The sequence below is a fragment of the Oenanthe melanoleuca genome, chromosome 2 (assembly GCF_029582105.1).
Source record: "Oenanthe melanoleuca isolate GR-GAL-2019-014 chromosome 2, OMel1.0, whole genome shotgun sequence".
In the NCBI taxonomy this organism is placed as follows: domain Eukaryota; kingdom Metazoa; phylum Chordata; class Aves; order Passeriformes; family Muscicapidae; genus Oenanthe; species Oenanthe melanoleuca.
The window spans coordinates 34008053-34027836 of NC_079335.1; the positions used below are offsets into that span (position 1 = coordinate 34008053).

Here is a 19784-nt window from a genome sequence, read left to right on the forward strand (position 1 = left end):
CTTTCTTGATGCAGAAGTCAACAAGGATGATTGAAAGTGTGGAATGTCGTGCAGAGGTGATCAGGCAGACTGCTTCTTATTCCCTGGAGGGAAATAAATGAGAGATGGAGGTTAAGGAAGTTTGTAAAATAGTAAGTGGCATAGACATGAAGAGAGAGCAATTGATTTTAATTTCTTGTAATGCAAATACAGAGATCTTGTAAAGAACACAGCTTTTTTAAGTAAAGCAAAAAAAGGTTCTTTCCTGCAGCTTGTAATTGCATTCATCCCAAAAGTTAAAATGGTTTGAAAAGTGATTAAGTGAAAATTTCACAAGGGTTGTCAAACCTGTAGGAACAGTCTCTGCACAGGAAGAGTGTAAGCCACAGATGGCTAAATACTGGTAGGAGGGAACGAGGGAACTATTGCAGCATTCCTGCCCTGCTTTTGTAATCTGCATTTACTTGAGCATATGCTGTTGGCCATTCCTGGAAGCAAAATGAAGACTGGATATCCAGGGTATAAGAAAAACTTGCTGTTCTTGTATCTTTCAGTCCGATACAGTCACATATTTTTATGGATTTAATTTCTGTGTTTGTTCCCCAGTTCTAAAAGCTCTAATGAACTTTATTTAAAAATCTGGTATAGGGTTGCTGTGTTCTTGTTTGCATATTTGGACAGTGCTCTGCTTATGTATTTCATGAAACATTGATTGTCCATCAAACTTTATTAGATGCCTTCATTCCTCCTTTTTGAAATTTATTTTTCTACTATGCCTGCATTGTATGGTGAAATAGCTTTTGAGCTGGGTAGTTAAAAAGTTCAAAACCATATTCTTTTTTTTTATTTATGTAGGAAAATGCATGGTTAGCTACAAAGAAAAAAATTTCTTCTTAATTAAATGAACGGAGCTACTGCATACAAATTCCTGTCTTGTGAAATGATGATTGAAAATACGGATGTTCTGGGAATGGCATTATGAACTGAAGACACACTAATTCTAGAATTAAACTTTGCATGTAGGTGTAAAAAGCTGTGTTGTATTTGAAGTAGGAAGAACAAAATGCTTGTATAACACTAAGAGAGCTTGACTATTGCAGAATGTACTGTAGCTTGATCTTTCCAAGTTAGGTTTGGTTAGGCCTTAAAATTTTGATTCATAAAGAACCCAGGTACATAAGTGGAAATAGTTTTTGTTTCTTTTGAGTTTCTGTGAGTTAATGTAGCTGCAACACTTTCTGTATGCAGCTGTAATACTGTCATTAAAATATGAGGGTATTGGTGCTGAGGAGAAATTGAGAAACTGACTTTGTGACTTAAATTCATATTTTTTGCTACTTCTGTTACTACATTGTTTATGCTGTCATGAGAGCGTAACCTCTTGAAGCAGGACACAGTTAGAGAGTAAGATGCCTAGGATTAGAGGCCTTCTTATGTATGTGATCTCCTATATTCCATAATTATTGTTCAGCTCTCTGCTGGCTTTGGAGAATGCTTGGGCGAATTCTGAAGCAGACATCCTGCTCCGTCTGCTGCATAGCTTCCTCAGCTCGTAGTTGCAGTGACAACTTGTGTTTACAAGAGGTCAGGCAGACAGCATGCATGAAAACATGCAGGGAGAAACATGAATTCTAGCTGGAATGCAAAATTTTGTGTTTCTACATATATAGGTTCTGTTGAATGTTTGGGACAGTTTTTCAGTTGTAAATGCAAACAATTAAAATGATAGTTTCATTTTAAGAGTTAAATACATAAGAGACTTGTTTCTGTTAAGCCTTTATTAATTGCATTGTTTGACTGCGAGTGTGTAGGAATTTCTCTCTTATAGGGATGGATATGGTGGAATAATCCAACAATCACATTGCAGAGGGGTGAGATAATTTCATACTATCAGGTCTTTAATTTTTTTTTTTTTGCATTAGACTATTCATGTTTGCCTGCTTTGAGCTTAAAGGTCAATCTTAAAGATGATCTTCAGAGAGAAGCTCATTGTGTCCCTTCAGATGAGATACAAGTCACAGGATTTTGTTCTAGATATATTTCATTTCAGATAAGCTTTTTCGGGCAGGTGGAAATGAATTGATTAAAAACACTGCCCCTACTTCAAATGTAATCTTGTGTCTGCAGAATTTGTTTCCAGCTCTGACATACATATTTATTTATTTTTCTTTTAAAAATTATTTTTATTTTTTGACAGAAACCCACACTTCCCAGCAGAGGAATGTGCTTGATTTTCTGATTTTAAGAATGAGTGAAACTAAGCTGTTCAGTTAAAGGAATGGAAAGAGGGGAAGCCAAAGTCACAATGTGCATTACCACAAGCTTGTTTTCTTCTTAAGACACGATACTACATTTCATATATGATGGCTTTCACCAGAAATGTTGTACATAATCAATTATGTTGCTTTAAGTTTGCAGAAGAAAAACTGAGGCTGCTCTTGACGTTTTTAAATTCCAGAGGGCAACATATCAAGCTGCTGTGGCAAATCAAGAATTATTGATGACTCACATTCTCTAGAAGTAGACAAACACGCTTCACAGTTTTGAACAACAAAGCTACTGGTCTTCTTGTGGCTTGGAGGAAGCATAAAACCACCGTGCCCAGAGTGTTTCTGCAGCCCTGCTCTTGCATGCAGTGCAAACTGCAATTCTGATGACTGAAATAAATAATCAAGTGAAGTAGTGAATGCTTGAGAAAATTGATAGGAGGACTAGATGTACTGAGTCTCTCTGCAGAGAGACTGTTGAGAATTTCTGTCTGTCCTGATCTTTCACTCTGTTTTCTCTTTGATGAGTATGCTGACAAGCTAACGTGTGCCATCAGTTGACTCAGGTAAACAAGAGTTGGGTTGAGTCCTCTTATCTTGCATGAATTATCCTAGAGAGACTGGTGGAGTTACAAATTACTTCAGACCATTAAATTCTATCATCCTTTGAGGCTTAACCTTGCCTCCCTCCCTTAAATTTGAAACTTAATTCAGTTAGTAGATTCCCAGCTCTTTTTAGGGGGGTTACAAGTGTTTGTGGGAATCCACACAGATTGCTTTGGAATGTTGGGTTGCATTGGCAGAGGTGGTGTAAATAAAGTCTCACTTCTGACAGGAAATATGATGCTGATTATAATCACTGTTACAGAATTTATGATTGGTAGTCAGTTTCATTTACCGTGTTATGTACTATGTAGATGGCAGCTATGCTTCCTTGCAAGAATATTTGAAAAATTAATTCCTGAGGCAGAGAAGTTGTGTTTTATGGTTTCTTTAGGTTTTGTTTTGTCTTTCTGTATCCAAAGACTTGCAATGCTTTTCTTAGTCCAGTATATGCTATTTTCATGGGAGACATTGGTGAGAATCTTCTCATATACTAATCTGTATACTTGATGTATGCTGATGTTACACTTGGTGAACTTGCTTTTTCTTTAAATTGTAGTTGTTTGTACCTAAATAGTTGTAGTATGCCCTTTGATCAAACTCTTGTAGGAGATCTGTCTTATTTTCATGTTTCTCTGCAGTAGTTTGTCCTCTCATATTCTTTACTAAAGAAATAAATTACCTCCCTCAATGTGCATTTTCATGTTTCCACATTGAATTTCATTTTCTGTTCTGTTATTCCAATCTGTTATAACTTAACAACCCATATTTCCCCACCAGTAGCAGTAATACTGGGAAAATATTTGTTTTCTTCCCCATCCTACCATTTACCACATGGTAAAACCAGGTGTAGGAACTCACTCATGTTGTGGGAAGTTTTTTTTTTAAAAATATTTTAAAATTTAAGTTGAAAATATCAATATTTATGTTCTTAATCCAGTTTTACTTTGTTACATTTTAACTAGTAAAGTCCCTCTCCAATTCTATAGCGGGTGTGCAAGGTGGTTTACTTGCTTAATATAGATAGATGATGCAGCCAGGAGGAAAGGGATGTTAAGTAGCAACTGATTGTTTGCTGTTCAACACACAGAACAGCATTGTAATTTTTTGTTGCTGAATAGTCTTTCTTTGTTGTAAGTAGTAGTTGACTCATTTGTGTGCATAGCATTGTGTGCTACCTTCTTTCTTTAAGCAGCAAAAATTACAAAAAAAGTACTAAAAATACCTGAGTGAAGTTAGTTTATGCTGTTTTTGAAAGGTGCTGCCTGTCTCCATTTGAAGATCTGTTGTGTGTTGCTGGGGTTGTCTCTAGCCTATAGAAACAGAAGTGTTTTAATACATGACATGAGAAGAGAGTCAGAAAAACTATACACATTGTGAATATGAAGAAAAATATACAGCTGCAGGCTTCCTCCCCCTTATGTGATAAAGAAACATTATTGTCCTGTCAGAACTTTACTTCATTACAACAGCAGTAATGTTGATGAGACATAGTGGGTATACTTCATAGGGTTTTGCAGTATATTTGTTCCAGTACATTTTTTCATGTACACTGCAATGGGCAATTCTATTCCAGCTTTTTCTTCCCGAAACATGTGATGCACATGAGGTATGGCACCTCATGTAGATGTACAGTGAGTTGAACTAGCTCTCTGACCTAATGAAAACTAAAATTGTCAGGCTATTTAAACACCTTATTTAACTACCAAGTGCCTTGGTAGTTATTGTGTAAGTAGATGGCAGATACAGACAGTGGAATAGGCGGAACCACTTTTTTTGATGGTCACCCTCAGACTGGATTAAAGCACGTTGGAAAACCATCTCTCTCTAGGCAATATCCTTTTTACAGTCTGGTTAGGTGACTGGTAAGGTATTTGGTAAGCAACCAAGCTGGTTTTATGTTAATGAACCTTTTCAGCAGCTACCACCAGTCCTGAGCATGAAACCGATTCACAGAGGTTTGTGAGAGGAGGTGCCAAAGGCTGGCACAAGGTATTTGAAAGGTATGCTCTGCTTGTTTAAACTAAATACACATGTATTGCAAGTTACTCTTGTAACTGTTTAAAGATGTAAATAAAATGTATTTCCATTCTTTGACATTGATTTAAGAAAAAACACAAATTTGGATGTGACTGGGAGTTTGCTTTAGATTTAATAAAGGATGACCCGTATAATAATGAGGGGAAGCAGAGGAATTACTGCTGTAGGAAGTGAGCTTTTCAGCCATGTGTGAGAAAATAAATGCTACTAAGGATGACTGTAGTTCATTTATCCTTGGTAATATGTGACCTATATGTGTGTTACTTCACCCCTTAAGTAGTGAAGCAACTTGACAGTAGTCTCAACTTGGTTTAGCAAATAGAAGGGTTATTGCAAAAAATCCAGTTATAAAACCTCACTGGATTGAATTATTCTGAATTAATTTTAAGGAGAATGAGGCCACTAGAGTAGATAGTGCTTTTGTATAGATTTTCCAGTGATTCTTTATTTGAAAATGTCATATCTAATAAACTGAAGGAGCAGATACTAAGTTTGACTGAACCAAAACAGGTTGTGCATTCAGATTTCTAGATTTTATACCAGGGTTGCATATTCCTGAATGGTGTATTGTGAGCAGGGCTGGGGAGAACCTGTAGTTCTGTATAAGTGCCATCTAAAAATGGCTAGAAAGAAAACTGAGAACAAAGGAGAAGATCGCATCACAGATTTAAAAAAAAACCAAAAACCAATAAGAAGCATGAGTTGTAAGAACTTTTGAAGTGCAGATTTAAAAGTAGAGAAACACTTCGACAGGATTTGCTGCGAATCTGTAGCATATCAGAAAATACAGCATGGGAAGCAACAACAGATACTGTTCCTTTCCTCTATAGCCTCTTCAAAGGAATTAGTGTCATCTAATGTTGAAGCACCCTACCAAAGTCTGTGTTTGTGACTTATGAGTTTTGACTTTGTTCATATAAGTATTTCTCTACATGATTCAAAGGTTACTACTCCGTGTTTTTCAAAGACAATGAGATATGACTTCTCATACCAAGGAAGCATTTCACTTTATGAGAGGATTTCAAGATTCTGTAGAGCACAGTGAGGGGAATTTACATGGAATTTCATCAATAGTTACCAGACTCAAAATATAACTGCTGTTTGTTTAGAATGCTGCTTCTTAAATTAACCTGCTTCCTTGGTTACTTCTTCAATACCTGTAAACATGCAGTTGCAACAGTGTAATAAGTTGGAATGGAAAGCAAGTGGAATTGTTCGAATACACTCCTGAGATTTTTTTTTTTATTTGTCTGAACAAGAATTATTTTCTGTTATGTAAATGCTAAATGAAGACCACAGCAGTGATTTTCTTAAATCTGTACAGAACTTTGCTGTTTTCTGTCCATGCGCCATAGCTGTGTGAGCTATAATTTTACAGACAGAGGAGACGAGGTATAATGAAAATATGTAATTAACCCCAGCAAGAATCCTCCAGCAAGAACCAGCAGTTGCACAGATGTGTGAATAAACTATAGGTGAAGGCCTGTGCTGAAGTCTGGGCTCAGGAGTTTTGAGAGGAAAGAAACACCCATGGTATTTTACAGTGGGGAGAATGTACAGAGGTAAAATTCACACTTTGATGCTGTATTGTGCTTGCACTTGCATCTGCATTTCTTCCAGTCCCATTTTTCTTTAGGTTAGCTGGATTAAAACAGAACAAAGACTGCACCCTGAAGACCTAGTGCAACTATCAACCTCTTCTTGGACTCCCAAAAATAGGTGTTTTTTTGTCCATCTTCTAAACAGTGTGTTGAAGAGAGTTTCAGGGAATGGAGGGGAGATCTCCGTTCATCCTGGAAGGTATGATGGAGAAAGCTATTTATCGGATTGAGAGAAAGCCATATTGGTGTGCTACCTATCTTGGGAATTCCAGTTAAGATGCAATTTCAGCTTTCACAATGAGTGGTTTGTTCAGCAGACAACTGAAAATATTGAGGATTTCAGTGCTATCTTCCTGAAATGAATTTGGATACACTATTACCAGTTTTAGGCAGCTCAACCTGATTTGATAATCTAGGGAAATAGATTAGGGTAAATTAAACTGATTTTTCTGCTGGTTTGAGATCCCAGGGAGGCTTTTTATAAAGCTTTCATTTTTTTGCTATTGTTTTGCATTTGTTTGCTATTGCATATACTGATACCACATTGACATTTCAGATAGATGTATTAAAAGTTAATGAAGTTACTTACACTTCTAACTTAGAAGTTAATTTAACTGCTAGAGTTAAAAAGAGAAGTAGGACAGGAAAATACCCTGATTTGAGTTTGACCATTTTTCATACCTGCTTAGTATGTTTCCTTACATTCCTTTCCAGTATGTGAGGAAACGTATTGAAACTAGGGTCGTTCATAGTTCAGAGGCAGTGATGCAAAGACTCTATGGGAGCAAGAAGAGTGGTCAGCTGGAGCCATCAATAAAGTCTGTGTGTGTGTTCTGGCAAATCTTAAGCTTTGTAGAAAATCTGTAAGTGGTTTAGATGTTAGGGATAATGTTTAGGTAAAAGCAAGTGCTTAATTTTTACGTAAACTTACTGTTTTTTCTTAGATGTACTGACTTAGAAGAAATTGCCCACAAAGAGTATCTCTGGATTATCATTTTTTTAGTGTAGTGGAGCTTGAGTTAAAAACAGCTGTGTGTTTTTCCAGTTTGATTATTTGGGCTCCTTACATATAATTATTTTAGTTTTTTTTCTGAAGTCTGTTAGTGCCTTTTGGGTGTTAGTGCTTTAGCTGAATAGACAAGAGACTCTTTTACACTGCTTGAAGCTAACAGATATCAAGAAATTAAGTAAGTTTGAGATATTTCCTAAGAATATATTCCAATAACCCAGTTTGGGGAAGAATGTACTCAGCATGGTCTGTTTGGAATTTAATTTCATTGAAGGAGAAATAGGTTTTTTTTTTTGTTCCTGTCACATTTATATGGCTTTACTACTGTAGTAAGTTCAAACTTGGTACTTTTTAAAAATTAAACTGTTACCCTGTGCATAATAATCTTATTACGTGGTTGGGAGTGTAGTTAATTAAAGTGACCTTCAAATAAATACGGAATTTCTAGTTTTATATTCCAGAGTTTTTGTATACCTTGACATGGAGAAGGACATTGTCAGTATTGTTAATCAAGGAAAATGTGGGGTATTTTAATAATTTAGTTGCCACAATATTTTGTATGATACTGGAGACATTCACTAGAATACTTGAATGGAGGAATGCAAGCAAAGTCAATTCAAGCAAAGCTTTAATGTTTTAATTTGATTTCACCTTCTATTTTAATACAGATAACGATGTAATTTAAATTCATCTTCACTGCTTGTTCCTTGGATCTTATCCTCCTGCTTTGACTTGAAAGAATTGAATGCAAATTGCTTCCTTCTCACAGTAGTCTTCTGTGGTATAAGTCATGTGGACTCCAAACATTGACTCGTTTCCTTGAATTATTGCAGCCTGTGCTGCTTTGGATAGTTCTACCTTCTGATTACCCAAGACGGTTACTGTTCTAAAAAATGCCACTGCTTACTGTCTTGAATTTATTATATATTTAATAAGCTTTTATTCTGATGCTTACAGTGAGTGTTAGGCTTTAGATGTGCAGATCTTTGTGGAATTAAGAATTGTGCATGTGCTTCTCTGGCAGGTAACTTCAGTTGTTTAGAAGACAGTATTTTGGAATGTAATATGTACTTGTTTTTAAATACAATTCTGATGCAAGAATGGAAAAACAGAATTAGAAATGTATTAAATATGTTTAGATGTGTGGCATTTACCTAGCATCATATTTTGTAATGAACTTGTAAAGTATTTTTCACTTTATGGTAAATACTTTGCATTTTTCCCAGTAGCAAGTTTCATAAGAATTCTTTTTCCTGTAATCTGTTGTACAGTTTGATGTTGATATTGTAGAACTTAGCTCTGTGTGGCATTCCTGAAGGTAATGATTTAGTTATTCCTTACTTGATGAGAATGTTATTCTTGATTTCTGCCAAAGTATAACTCTAGAATATTTGTACTTCATTTATGAATGACAACATGTTTAGTAACCAGTAGTATGACAACATATTTAGGTAACCAGAAGGAAATAATACATAAAGATACCCATTTGAAATTTAGATTATTAGAGATGCCCTTCAATGTAGTTAAGGTTTAAATCTCACTTTGAGTTGGATACAGGGGAGTAAACAGTGAATTATTCTTAAATTGGAGTTTTGTTCAGTGTCATAATCCAGTATTGCCCATAGCACCTACTTGACCTGCTTGGCCATTTTGATGTTGCTGTTTGGTGTTACTCACTGTCAGAAATTTGTTGATTTTATAAGTTGCAAATGAGATTTGCTGGTTATAAGGTGTTAAAGGAAGAAAGAGAAAACTGGAAACTAGTTTGGTGTTTTTATACTAAAAGCTATAAGCAGTCTGAAGACAGTAAGGAAAAGTGTTCAAAGGACATGTTAAAAGTAGTGAATTAAAGCTGGAGAGGTGAGAATGAAATGATGGATGCCTGTTGTGGTTTCTTTCTGGCCAGCCCTACACAGCCTTTCACTTGCTTGTATCAAAGAGAGAACTGGAAGGGAAAAAGTGCAGAAACTTAGGGTTGAGATAAAGACAGGTTAATTGGGAAAAAAAAAAAAAAAAGAAGAAGAAAATAGGGAGAAATGACAACAAAAATCAAACCCAAGAAATATGTGATGCAAAAAAAAAAATGCAGTAGCTCACCTCTAGGTGACCAATTATCAGCAAGTCCCTAAGCAGGAACAGGCAAACTGCATACACAAGCCATGCCCCAATTTTTTATTGCTGAGCATGGTACGCTGGGGAATGGAATACCCCTGGGGTCTGTAGGGTTGGCTGTTGTGACTGTGTCCTCTCCCAGCTCCATGGGTATCCCCAGTTGCTCACTGGTGGGGTGGAGTGAGAAACTGAAAAAAACCTTCAACTCTTTGCAAGCACTGCTCAGCAGTAACTGAAACATTCCTGAATTATCTACAGTGTTTCAGCACAAATCCAAAATGCAGTGCTGCGTACAATCTACTGTGAAGAAAATTAGCTGCAACCCAGACAAAACCAACAACTAAGGTCTACATATTTTCAGAGATTTCTTTGAAGTTATGATGGTCTGTAGAAGTGTAGATGAAATGGAAAATTATGTTGAAACTCATGTACATGACTCATTTTGCCTGTTTGGTGAAACAGTTGATGCATACCATTGTAAAACTGTAAAATAATGTATCTCTTTGATCAGCTTTAGCTTCGGTGTGCAAAAGCTTCGTGTATTTCCATTCATTCTGTCATAGAGGTCACAAAATTCTATAAAGAGGTCTTGTGAAGCTATGTGTGAATGGGAGATTCAGAAAGTGTTTATTTTGTCATTTTTGCTGCACTTTTTAATAATTACAATTAGTTCCATTTTAGGGCACGTGATTGTTTTAGTACAATAGAGTAATCTGAGCTGTTTTTCATAGTAATTCTGTGTTTACGTCATAGATAATACCACAGAGGAACCTGTTATCCTTCCCTACAGTTTTAGCATCTTACATTCTCTTTATTTCTTCCCTCATAGAATGGATGGTGATTCTGAAATAAGCTTTTCCAGCTCTGAGATCCTCTCTGTTGTAGTTTTGGTTGTGTGTTTGGAGAAAGGGAAGCAGATTAAGGAATGTTGTCAAGCCTGGCTTCATCTTTATTTTCTAGCTAATTTTTAGTTCTGCAGGGATTACTTTTCCCCATTTAAAAGGATGCATCAGTAGGTGTTCTGGTTCCTCTGTCTTTAATAGATTATTTATCTAGCATGAGAATTGTTAGTTACCTTTATTATAATCTGATTTTCTGCTCATAATGCTTCCTACTGGATGTGGTTGCTACATGACCATGAAATTGTACTGTGATTAACTTGTGTTCTGGCATCAAGAGTAGAGGGAGCAATCAGACAGTGAAAGAAATTAGGTTTTCTCTATTCTCGAGGGTAAAAGTAAAGTTCAAGTCTGCTGTTTTACCTCATTTATACTAATAGTATCATATCATGCTTCTCTGCAATTACAAATACTTTAGTCCTGTAAAAATAATCTATGTCAGACACTTTCTTTTTATTTAACAAAGGTTGGAAAATCAGTGGTTTCACATTAATAGACTTAGGCAATGCCGCTTGAAATGGTAGTAACATTTAATTAGAGTTTAAACATTTAAATAGAGGCACTACAGACTTCTTCCTCTCCCTTAGTTGTTAGTGTGGTATCTAACACTGTTTAAAACCAAGGGTAATAATTGGTCATTCAGATTTCATATAAGAACTAGCAGTGGTGGATTTTTTGGTTGTTTTTTCTGTATTATCCGTATTTATCAATAATATATTTTTATATCCTTTATGGGTAAATTAGCAGTTTGAATAATATTTGTGTTTTCCTTATTATTTCTATGTATATGTCAGCTGTGAAAAGAGCTGGCCAGTGTCTTCACAGAAGCATTCCGGGGACATGACGTTTAGCTGGCATGACTGGATGCACATTTAAGCATCCAGTTTTGAATATAGATTTGCAAAGTAATTATGATACAGTTTGCAATCAATGTGAGTGGAGAGTAGAGGTACTTATGAAAGTGTAAACATGTATTTTCTGGTTTATAATGATTCTGGTTTCAAATGTTTGGCTAAATAGTTTTGCTTTCTAGTGGTTTTTTGTTATTGAATTTTATATATGTGCTTATGATACCATTTCTATAACTATGCCTTTGTTTCATTTTACAGAGGAAATAAAGGCTGAAACAGAAAAGCAAAGGTATGTGATAGTTCATCGTATTAAGTGATAGTGCTTTGTAAGAACTTAAAATGTGTACCATACATTCTGCATGGGGAGTATGGGCTCTCTATGAAAAGCATTTTCAACATATTTTGGGTGCTTGGTGGTATCTGGAAATGTAGAGATAGTGCTGCTTTATGTGACTGGCTGTTCTGGTGCAAGGCACAGGGCTTGGGACAAGCAGCAGAAGGTAGTTTAGAGGGAGCAGGGTGGTACTGTCTGGTCAGGGAGCATAGGAAATAGGGATCAAAGTTGGAAAAGATCTTTGTGGATAGCACAGTGTATTGGTAGAAGAGCATTGAAGTAGATTTAGAGAAGAGGGAAGAATGCAGGTAAAAGACTTGAAGTGAGCGATCAAGGGAAGGAGATTAGGGTGAGGAAGTGGGAGTGAGCAGAGAAAAGTAATGTAACTAGTGTTTGGAAAGGACCTTATTAGGGAATAGGTGTAAATTTTTGAAGGTAAAACCAAAAATTGACATTCTTTTGCTGTCAACAAACTTCAAGGTATTGCTAAGCTGTGGGATCTGTTATTGGTATTTTGTTACACGTTCCACAGGATCATCTTCCTCATCCAGTGTACAATTCCTAAGTCTGAGTCAGGGCCATGTGGCTGTTCATACCACTTGTTGAAAGAATAGGATCACTGGGTAAAACTGAAGATGAAAGTGTTCTTAAGCAGCTGGGTGCTGCTTGGGGATCTCTGTTCTGCCCTGTAACTGGATTGCACTACTGTGCAAATCATTTAAACCACAGCTGTCAAAGTTGGATGCTAATGATTTCTGCTTCATCTCCTGGATATTTGAGCAGAAATCTACAATTTTGGTTTGGAAAGGAGAATCTAGCTGGAATAAAGTCAGTGGCATCTTTGTTTCAGAAGATGTAAAGGAAAACTTAATAGTACGCTGAAAAATTTAGTTTTGCAGCTTATCGAATTGGGCACATAAAACTTAGTGGGTGCATCTGATTGTGATTGTGCTTTGCTTTCCCCCAGCAAAATAAAGTCGATACAATGAGCTCACAGTAAGATTGTAAAAATAAATTTAATATTTATGTAGTATTTAGAAAATGTTGCATCCATTCTGTTTCAGACAGAAAATAATAATGTGAATTTATAATAAATTTTTCTTAGAGTGGTATGAATAAAGCAGAAGTCCACATTGTGAGGCATAATAAGGAAAAAATGCTTTACGTTAAACATTCAGTGAGAGATACTTGTTCTGAATTTGCACTGAATAAGGAAAAGTAATATCTGGTCCTGTAGTTAAATACCGTGCTAAAACTAATGAGACCAGAATTAATAGTGTTTGTAAAAATTTAGTTGAGCCATTTCTGGACTTCAGGTGCATAATTTCTGCCCTATTCATGTCTGAAGTTGTGATTTTTTTGGGGGTAGAATGTATATGTCTTATCTTCCTACAGGCATTTTCCAAATAGATTTTGGGTTCTTTGGTGCTATTGTTATTTTGACAGTAGCCTTCTGCTGCTGTGAAGGCTTTGCTGGACTTGGAAATTGTGAATGGACTTCACTATTCTTACTGTTTAGGTGTAGTAGAAAATACTTTTTTTCTAGGGCCCTAGAATAGAGAAACCTCTTAGTCTATTAAATTATTTTCAAATTCTTACTTTTGTAATTGAGATTCAAATACCCTAATACAGGATTTCTAATGATGAGTCTTTAAATTTTGCAGTCCCTGTTCAAGGGACTGTTCAGGTTAACTGATCTCAGTTAACCTAGAATGAACTGAAGTATGGATCATTTCCACTTTCCAGAAATTTTGCATGGAAAATAGCTCCTTTTGTTCTGCTCTTTGTTTTTTAAACAGATCTGGTATTTGGTAGTGGGGTGGAGGGGAAGGAAATAGAAAAGTACAAGCTGATTTATGTAACCATTGCACACAAATACTGCCAAAATAATTTTCCAAATCCATTATTTGATACATACCTTAGCCTTTCTCCATGGCTAATACATAAATATCAGCATATTTCATAGTTCCCATGCTTTGTATATGCCTTGGTAGAAGAAAGTTTTTGGGATAGCTTCTGGGCTTAGGAGCAATTCACTGACATTGAGAAGAAAAGTCCTTTTGAGTTTCTCTTTCCTCTCCCTGCATTATCAGCAGTGCAGTGAGCTCACAGAGTTGCTTTTCCAGAGACAAATGTGCATCATCTTCTGCATTTAATATGTTGCCCATTTTAAAATATCTTTCAATTAAGAAAATTAAGAGATGCTCCAGGCTTATGTAGTAGCTTGCTGTGGCATGAGTTCTTCGTTTTCAGAATCTTACCATAGTCTGCTCCATGTTTTGAACAATTCTGGGTTTATTTCCAGAGTGCTCTTTTAAACTTAATTTTAATGGCTTCAGTGGATATAATCACTAGATGAGGATCAATCTTGTCATAAGACATAAGAAACAGATAACTGCCCTTTCTTTTCTCAGAGTAAAGCTTTTACAGGAATATCAGGGAGATGGAAGAACACAGAAGAATCACGTACTTGCCCTGCAACTTACCTGATTAGGGTGTTGTTCAAAAGAGCTCTGCTTCCAGCAAAACAGTACAGGGCAATAAATAAAGTTATGCATCCAGCAAAAAGACAAACCTCTGCTCTTCTTCAGGAAAAAAATGTGTAGGGATAAATTCTTAAACCTTCAAAAGAGATGTAGTCAGTAAAAAGTAGCATCTTAATGCTAATTACTCACTCTTAAGACTTAGAATTTGGTGCCCTTTTTAAGCAACCTAAGCAAGATCTGTTTGAATGTGGTGACAGATATCATCTCAAGGACAATCCAGCCTGCTCCTTGAAAAGCTGAAAGTAATTTATATTGATTACATTATGGCCAACTCCATAATGCGTGGGACTGCAATCATGCTTTGGATTTATAATAAACTCTTAGTCGTTCATTTGGCTTAGGGAACATGAAATTGAATACATTCCTTGAAGCATCTGTTTTAATTAGCAACATGCATGAGAGCTGTATTTGAATGCAGTTGTTCTACCAAAATCTATTTGAATAACTGCAAGAATTCTGTAAGCTTTCACTACAGAATATGACATTTTGCACTTTTTAAAATACTGTTTTTCAAGCCTGTGTCAGACAGTGTAGTTTGCCTTTTATCTAAAGATACCTATGTGTGCACAAAAAAGATTGGGAATGCTTTATATGAAAGTGACAAGTCATTCTGTGAAATGAAAATTCTGAAATCTTGCTTGGAGCCGAAGTCAAACTGTATTGATGCTCTTAAATTAGTGAAAAATTACCAATCCCTAATTATCCTTTTGTGGTAAGTATTAATGAACACTACCTTTCTAAAGGTGCTGTAATCAATAGAACTTCAACAGCTTATAATTTTCTTGCATTTGTACAGTTAGTAATTTCAGATAATTTACCCAATTGAGATAAGTTGGTAACCACTCAGCTCTTAAACAAAGTGGTGTTACCTGAAGCAGAGATTAAGGTAAAGGCTCAGCTCATTTTGTTCTGTTGGTTTGTTGCTATTGCCAGTCTAGTAAGGAGAGTCCTTTGGTATTCGGGAGGATGCAAGTCTTTCTGCTTCCAAACCAGTAGGTACTACTGGATATCCCCTTGGTGTGCGAGTGGAGCAATTTGCCTGGTCCACAAAGGAGCCATGAAGTATAAAAGGTGTTACGAATACTTCACATATTACTGTTGTTAGAAGTTAGACTTTCCTAACATTAATTTTCTTGATGTTTTGTTTCATTCATAAACATTGATGTGACGAGAACGATTTGTGTGATCACTTTACAGTATTCTAATACAGTCATTCTGTTTAGTCCCCCTCATGGAGAAGCAAAGTCTGGTTCAAGCACTCTTCCACCTGTGAAATCAAAGACCAGCTTCATTGAAGCAGACAAATACTTCCTACCATTTGAATTGGCATGCCAGTCCAGGTGCCCCAGGATTGTCAGTACATCTCTAGACTGTTTACAGGTCTGTATGAAGATGAGTTTTAACTATCAACTGTAAAATCCTGTTGCTTTGGAGGGAGAGTACAGTTATATGCAATAAATAATGTTGTGGGATCTTTATTATTTTACTTGATTGCATGCAAATACAAATAGAATGTGTTTCTCACAAAAGATGAATGTACACCTTATTTATTATGCAGTGTGTCTTTCTTTGTGTGTGTATGTTTTACCAGTTAGTGTCTAAATGTGTGTTGAGCTAACACAGCAGGTATAGTGTTAGCAAATTCATTTTATGTTATTTATTATTGCAGTAAAATATTTTCAATTTGAGATGTCTAGTCTCTCTAAATTTTTGAGGCTCCTGAAATGTTTTCAGAAGAAATTCTGCAGCACTATTTAACCATTCACACCTCCAGAGTAGCCCAACAGTGAGCTCAGTTTACAGTCACAGGCACATTTGTGCCTGCCCTGCTTTCGTGACATGATGATACTCTGTGTAGCATGGGGATTTACAAGTACTCTTGTGCCTAAAGTGTTCAGAAGATTTTGTAATGAATTCCACTTCTAAATATTGAAGATCTAGGGAAAGTGAAGGATACTAGAACATCTAAAATCAGAAGAAACACAAAAAAATAGAACACTAGCTAGTAGCTCATATAGAAAACATATACAGGTGGTTTGTCTGGTATAAAAACCATTTGTGTGTTGACTACATATGAAGACTTCTGTGATGTGAGTTAGTTTGTAGAATCTTGTTTGTTTTAAAACATAAACTGATAAACACAACCTTTAATGTTAAATTTGCTGACAAACTTTATATAGAAGTTGCTGAGTGAAAATGGAATAAATCTGGAGGATATGTAAAAAAAATCCTTGATGTTTCACGATACATAGGGAAAAGGTACTGTTTTAATTATTCTGTGCAAGTTAGAACTATCAAGTGAATTTATTTATTATAACAAAAGGTGGCTTAATTTTTTAAAGCTTTTATTTACATGGCTTTTTTTACTTCTCTCCAGAAACTTATAGCATATGGGCACTTGACAGGGAATGCTCCAGACAGTACAGCTCCAGGAAAAAAACTAATTGATAGAATTATCGAGACAATATGTGGCTGTTTTCAAGGCCCTCAAACAGACGAAGGGGTTCAGCTACAAATAATAAAGGTAACGTGTTTAATACTTCCTGTATTTATAGTGGTGGCAGCAGGAAGATGTTCTTAACCTCAGAGTTCAAAAGCAGAAGTGCTTAATTTGTAAATGTCATGGTAGTGTTAAAATATTTTCTTCATCCTGTTTCTTGGAGATGGAAACTCCCTATCCTGTGCCCTTCCCCTAATTTCTCCCACTGCATTTTGGGTGAACTCATGCTTGTGCCCTCAAACCACTGGGTAAAATTCATTCACAGCAGACCTGTGGAGCCTCTAATTGTGAGGAATTACTGTCAAACAATTCTACACTCCCAGTGGGGGAAATGGTAATTAAGCAGCAGATTTTAAAATCCATTTTGGAATTTGTTTATGAAATGCAATTAGACCTGGCAGCTGGACATTACCATGGTAGCTTTGTATTGCTGTGTCACATACTTTTGCTTGAAGGAGGTCCAGGGTTTGTTTCCACGGCTTATATAAATGTTGTATGTGGAGTTTGTACAAATGTTTCTGAGGAACCTGGTCTCTGATTGCAGCCATTAATTATGGGTATTTGTTTCAGGAAATTACTGTGCCAAGTATTAGAATTTAGCTGCCTAGTGGAAATGCTGTACCCTGTTCCTGTAACAGCAGTCCTTGAATGGCTGTGATGGTGAACAGCAGTGAAGAATACAGAGAGAAATTGAGTGTTTGTTACCTCAGAATCTTGTGTATATGTATCCTGAGGCATTGGCATTTCTTGCAGATTGTATTTACTTGTATTAATGCAAAGAATGTAGTTAGTTCTTCTCCTCCTTTTCATAGCTCAATCCTTCTCTGTTCTTTTTTGCACTCCACTTCTCCAGCAGGTAGTTGTTACAAATGTTGTTTCATGCTGCTGTTTTCTAGATTTGTTGTGTTGTTTTGCCCAAGCATTTAAGATGTTTTTCATCCTGCAAAGGGAAGTTTTTATTGATTTAAACTTTCAGTGGCTGAAATTATTATAACTCTCTCTTATTGTAATACTGTCTCTCTGAATGCTTTCTTATTCCAGTCCTCCCTGCCTGAAGTGGCTTTAAGGGCTAATATTCCTTCTGTTCAGGAGAAGATTTGAGGAAGTAAATTCTTCAACAATTGTAAAATGCGTTAAGTGTGTACACAATTTTTTTTGCTGTTTAGATGTAGCTAATTGCCATGTTACAACAACTGGGGAAGTGGAGAGTACTGTTTTGACTTTGGCTCCATCTTTGTCCGATACACTGAACACCATAAAAAGCTTGAAAAATTTAAATAACCTTGGCAAAGACCAGAACTTCTAGTTTTGGAAGAATAATAAAACTGCTAGGTCAGCCATATCCTCTTAGGCCTCATAACTCTTCAGTTCTGAGATGAATTGGATCCTGCTTCTCCAGTTTGATTTGAAGGATGGATCGTATATCTTCTTAGACTCTTCTGTGGATCTGGTGATTAGTATGTTGTCTGAAGAATTTTAATTCTATCAGGGAGATAGAAGGCAGCCGACCTGGATCTCCTGCTTTTTTGTGTTGGTGTTCCCAGGCTGTTACCCACAACATAAGCAGCACTCCCACAGGGCAGCTGCTTCACCAACACCACAATGAAAGCTGAGAACTGTGATCACTTGGACGCCTTCCTCTCTGGAGGATTGTCTTGGTTCTGCATGCAGGCCCTTGCATAGCGTGCTGCCTTCACTCTGGGGTCTAGGAGCCACCATGGGGTAAGAGTTAACATGCAGTGCAGGTTCCCTTGTTACTGGGTGGCTTTCCAGGGGTGGAGACATCTTAAGCCAGTTCCCAGCTACCAGAGCCACTTAGACATTCTGAAAATAACTTTCTGCTGACTAGCAAGGAAATAATCTTGCTGACACCAAGAAGTGTAATTTGTCTTTTTTTAGTTATCTAAGCTTTCGAGTCATGTCACGCAGTAGTTTTGATGGAGGCCAGTTTAACTTTTCTTCTCCTATCACTTGCATCTCTTCTCCTCCTTCTCCTTCTCCTTTCTCCTCCTTCTCCTCCTTCTCCTCCTTCTCCTCCTTCTCCTCCTTCTCCTCCTTCTCCTCCTTCTCCTCCTTCTCCTCCTTCTCCTCCTTCTCCTCCTTCTCCTCCTTCTCCTCCTTCTCCTCCTTCTCCTCCTTCTCCTCCTTCTCCTCCTTCTCCTCCTTCTCCTCCTTCTCCTCCTTCTCCTCCTTCTCCTCCTTCTCCTCCTTCTCCTCCTTCTCCTCCTTCTCCTCCTTCTCCTCCTTCTCCTCCTTCTCCTCCTTCTCCTCCTCTTCTGTAATGCTCTTGTTCTTCATCTACAGACTCTGTGATGAACCAAACTGGGAAACTGGCTTTTTCCTTCCTTTCTCTTGTAGTTTAGTTTGATTTGGAGTAATTCTGATGTGAGGCCATGCAACTTTCTTGTGTAGTTGTTGTGGTGGTGATTGTGGTGGCAGAAACAATGCAAGTAATTAGACTGCTGATGGAATTAAAAAGAATATAATTATAATTAATTCTAATTAATAATTAAATTAATTATTCAAATTGTGTGAATAACATCCCTTGATTGAATCTTTCTGCCTCCAGGCTTGCTTTCCTGTGACTGCTGTGGCATTTGTGGTGTGTTAGTGCAGACTTGCACTGACAGTTGCAGAGGTCTTACTTGAAGTTCTGTTTACATTTCTTTTGGTCTTTTGGTGTCTGAAGAACTAAAATTATGGCATAACTTTTTTTTTTTTTTAATCTGTAAAGAAGGAATAGGGATGAAGAGACAGGATTGAACATGGTATCAACTGTTTACACTCATGTGTTTCCTTTCTTTGGTTTGCCCTATGTAGAGTGTATGCCATTATCTAGGTACTTTTACAGCTTAACTTATTAATGTTTGGCAGAGAAAGATTGTTGTTTGTGCTTGATTGCTGTAGTCTGAAAAGTTGAATGGTATTTAGTGACTTTTTTTTTTTAGTGTCATTTAAATTAAAAAATGATTTATCTATGAAGGGAGGTTATTTGATATATTTGTTGTTTTGTGGTTTAAGGAGTTCAGTTTCCTGTGTTCTT

The 19784-nt window shown here is 36.6% G+C and overlaps 1 protein-coding gene across 2 annotated transcripts in view; it reads left to right on the plus strand.

The window, feature by feature from the left end:
- The window catches only part of ARFGEF1 (ADP ribosylation factor guanine nucleotide exchange factor 1), an 84396-nt gene that overhangs the window by 14403 nt on the left and 50209 nt on the right, over positions 1 to 19784 (plus strand). For both annotated transcript variants that reach the window (XM_056486070.1, XM_056486071.1), the window contains exons 2-4: positions 11620 to 11650; positions 15465 to 15621; positions 16619 to 16765. In XM_056486070.1, coding sequence (XP_056342045.1) covers positions 11620 to 11650; positions 15465 to 15621; positions 16619 to 16765 — 335 coding nt within the window. The remainder of the gene's footprint in view (positions 1 to 11619; positions 11651 to 15464; positions 15622 to 16618; positions 16766 to 19784) is intronic.